At 45.3% G+C, this 3,580-nt stretch overlaps 1 protein-coding gene across 1 annotated transcript; it reads right to left on the bottom strand.

Annotated features, from left to right (window-relative positions):
• Window positions 1-2,270: 2,270 nt before the first annotated feature.
• On the bottom strand, window positions 2,271-3,368 carry LOC149404815 (uncharacterized). Its single transcript, XM_089607687.1, has one exon. It carries the CDS (start codon window positions 3,366-3,368, stop codon window positions 2,271-2,273), a length of 1,098 nt encoding a protein of 365 aa, XP_089463813.1.
• Between the last annotated feature and the right edge of the window lie 212 nt (window positions 3,369-3,580).

The raw sequence follows: 3,580 nt of genomic DNA, 5'->3' as shown, positions 1-3,580 counted from the left end.
TTGCCAAAATGGCCTCGGTCAAGAAGGGGATGGAGTCGCTTCAGGCCGAACTGAAGGAGGTGGGCGGTAAAGTTGCTACTCTTTAGGAGGACGTCGCTGCCAAGGACGCCCTCCTGGAGAAGTACAAAACTGCCCAGGCGGATTTGGTCGCGAAGACTAAAGCTCTGGAGGCCGAAGTCGAGAAGATTGAGGCTATGATCGATCGGTGGGGTGTTCACTCCGCTGAACTGAAGGAGAAGCTCGATGCGGCCGAGGCCATGGTGAGGAACCGGGACCGAGATCTAGAGGCCGCTCGGGATGAGGCGGCGAAACTCAGGAGGTTGGCCAAGGCTGAGAATGAGAGGGCGGTCTTAGCGGCGAGGAAGGCGACCTCGCTGCGATATCGGGAGCACACACTCAAGTATCGCGCTCAGAAGGATAAGATAGACGAGGCCGTCCTCGTCCTCAAAAAGCTCGAGCAGTGCCATGACAATAAGGAGTTGATCTCGGAGGCGTTGATGGGGGATATTTCAGACTGAGCCGGCGAACTGAAGGATACAGAGGATGATATCGCTCAGTGTGAAGCCAAATACGCGGCCATCACCGTCCCCGAGGTAGAAGATATCCCCTTCACGCCCTACGCCGATCGCTCCCCTCCTGAAGTCCCCATCGACTCCGCCACTGATATCCTAGCTGAGGTCCCAGAGCCGAAAGCTCAACAGTTTGACGAGCATGGGTCGATTATGGGCCTGATGGACGAGGCCTTGAACCCTATTTCAGAGGGCAACGAGAATACACAGCCGTTTACCCCGACCCCGGAGCATCTGGAAGCCTAAGCTCATGGCGGTGATTCCAGTTCAAGTCCTCTTGAATTCTTTTTGTGTTTTTTTTTGTTTAAATTTTTTGGGCCCGTTGTTTTGGGCAAGATTCTTGTTATGTTTTTCAGACAATTATAGGGGGCTTCGGTACCCCTATTTTATATTCCCGCTATTATAATTTTGAATCACGCTTTATAATTCTCATGATATTTTTATCTTTGGATTTTGCTAAGTCTTTTAGGTCGCCCTCTTGCTCTGAGGGTTTCCATCTAATGTTACTAAGTCGTAGTCTTAACAACTCGGGTTTTCTAAAACCTGTTAAGTCTTTTAGATCGCCGAGACCCAAAACGTTTCCATTAAGATTTAAGGCCGAAGTCATATAGTGATGTTTTCAAATTAGCTAAGTCTTTTAGATCGTCTATTATCTAAAATGTTTTCCTTAGGCCGGAGTCGCGTGGACATATCTTTTATATTTGCTAAGTCTTTTAGTTCGTCAAATATCTAAAATGTTTTCTTTAGGCTGAAGTAATGAATTTTACTAGATGTTGTTAAGTCTTTTAGATTTTCGAGATCTCAAAACTTTCACTTAATGTTCTTGGGCGAGGTCGATCTTGTCGAGGTGCAACCTCTAATTCAAATGTTACGTGAGATGAAGAAGTGAGATTTTGGATCTCGCCTTAGTCGTGAGGTAATTACACTGTAGTCCTAGTCCGAGGTCCGGACTGTTCGGACGAAGTGTGAGCTCCGAAGCCCGATTGTTATATTTTTAGTTCTTTTCGAGAAAAGGGAGATTAAGATATTTTTATTAAGATGGGACTGTGCATTTGCAAAGAAAAGCTGCCTACGTACCTTTATGTAGGGATCAAGTCGGACGTAGTTGGATTCTTACTAGTTTTAGCAGTAGTATTTTCTAAGATTCGAGATGTTCCGTGACCTTAAAACTGGGATTCCGTTAAGTGTTTCAAGTTCATAGAAGCCGGGATGCGCAATCTTGGTGACTCTATAAGGGCCTTCCCTATTTGTGCCTAGTTTCTCGACATTAGTCTCGGTAGTGTTTTGAAATAATTTTCGGAGGACTAAGTCCCCTATCTCAAATTTTCTAGAGCTTACGCCCTTGTTATAGAACCTGGCGATAGACTGTTTGTACTGGGATAGCCATATCAAGGCCGACTCCCTCTTTTCGTCTATAAAATCCAAATCATCGCATATCAATTGTTCATTTTTTGGCCCATCCTCGTGTGCGTGCATCGTCCTTAGAGTTTGCACCTGGGGTTCGACCGGGATGACTGATTCGACTCCATGTACTAAGGAAAACAGAGTTTCCCCTGTCGGTCTTCGCGGGCTGGTTCGATAGGCCCAGAGCACACTTGATAGCTCTTCTGCCCATCGTCCTTTCTTAGCTTTGAGCCTCTTTCTCATGAAGTTTATGATGGTTTTATTTGCTGCCTCTGCATGTCTGTTTCCCTGATGATATCATGGTGTTGACATCCTTAGTTCCACGTTATTGTTGTAGCAAAATGTTCTGAATTTTTTGGATATAAATTGTGATCCGTTGTCCGCCACGATTTCGTGGGGAGTTCCATGCCGACAAATTATATTTTTCCAGATGAATGCTTCGACGTCGACGTCTTTGATCAAGACGAAGGCGCCTGCTTCGACCCATTTGGAAAAATAAACCATTAAGATTAATAAAAATCTTAATCCGCCAAGGGCGGCCGGCATTGGTCCCACGATGTCCATAGACCATTTCATGAATGAGTATGGAGCCGAGATTGAGGACAACTCTTTTGCGGGTCTTTTTATATTAGGTGCGTGGCGTTGGCATTGGTCGCAGCAGTGCGAATGTGCCTCGCAATCTACCAACATGGTCGGCCAAAAGTAGCTTTGCCTCTTTATTATGATGGCGAGTGCTCTTCCACTTATGTGGCTTATGCATTCTCCATCGTGTACGTCTTCTAGGATTTGTTTTGAATCATCCATTCCAACGAACTTAAGATATGGTCCTGCGAAGCTTCTTTTGAACAAGTTTCTGTCTATCATGCAGAATCTTGCACTTCTTAGTACGAGTTTGCGTTTTGCCATCTTGTCGGACGGGACTGTACTAGTTGTGATGTAATGCATTATTTCATCTCTCCAATCTCCCCTTTCTATAGTTACGACTGCGGTAACAGTGATGGCTATGGAAGGTTGTTTGATTTTTTCTACTGGTATGATCATTTTAAGGTCCGGATCCGAAGTGGACGTCAAGGCGGCCAGTGCATCTACCGAGATGTTCTCACCTCTAGGGATTATCATTAGAGAGAATTGTTTGAATTGTGTCGTAATTTCTTTTACGACCTTCAAATAGGCTTCCATTCGTTCGTCCCGCATTTCATATTCACCAGAGTATTGATTTGCTACGAGCTGAGAGTCGTAAAAAGCTTGCACTTGTCTTGCTCCAATTGTTGTAACTAATCTTAGTTCGGCTATTAGCGCTTTGTACTCGGCCTCGTTGTTGGATGTAACAAAGTCGAGCCTGAATGATTGCTCGATGATTTTGCCGTGGGAGATGTTAAGTGTATTCCTATTCATGCCCCTTGTTTTGACGATGCTCCGTCCACTTTCAGTGTCCACGTGCCCTCGACTTTGGTCACGGCGGGGTCTTCTCTTAGGAGTTTGACAAGGAAGTCTGCTAAAACCTGGGATTTATCGCATGTCCTAATTCGATACTCATGTTGTATTCGCTCAGTTCTACGGCCCATTTGGTCAATCTCCCAAACTGATTAGGGCTGTGTAGGAAACTT

Source organism: Urtica dioica, chromosome 2 (assembly GCF_054948205.1).
Source record: "Urtica dioica subsp. dioica isolate 48M chromosome 2, U.dioica_male_clone48M_v1_H2, whole genome shotgun sequence".
Taxonomy (NCBI): Eukaryota; Viridiplantae; Streptophyta; class Magnoliopsida; order Rosales; family Urticaceae; genus Urtica; species Urtica dioica.
This window is presented reverse-complemented; position numbering and strand designations above follow the sequence as displayed.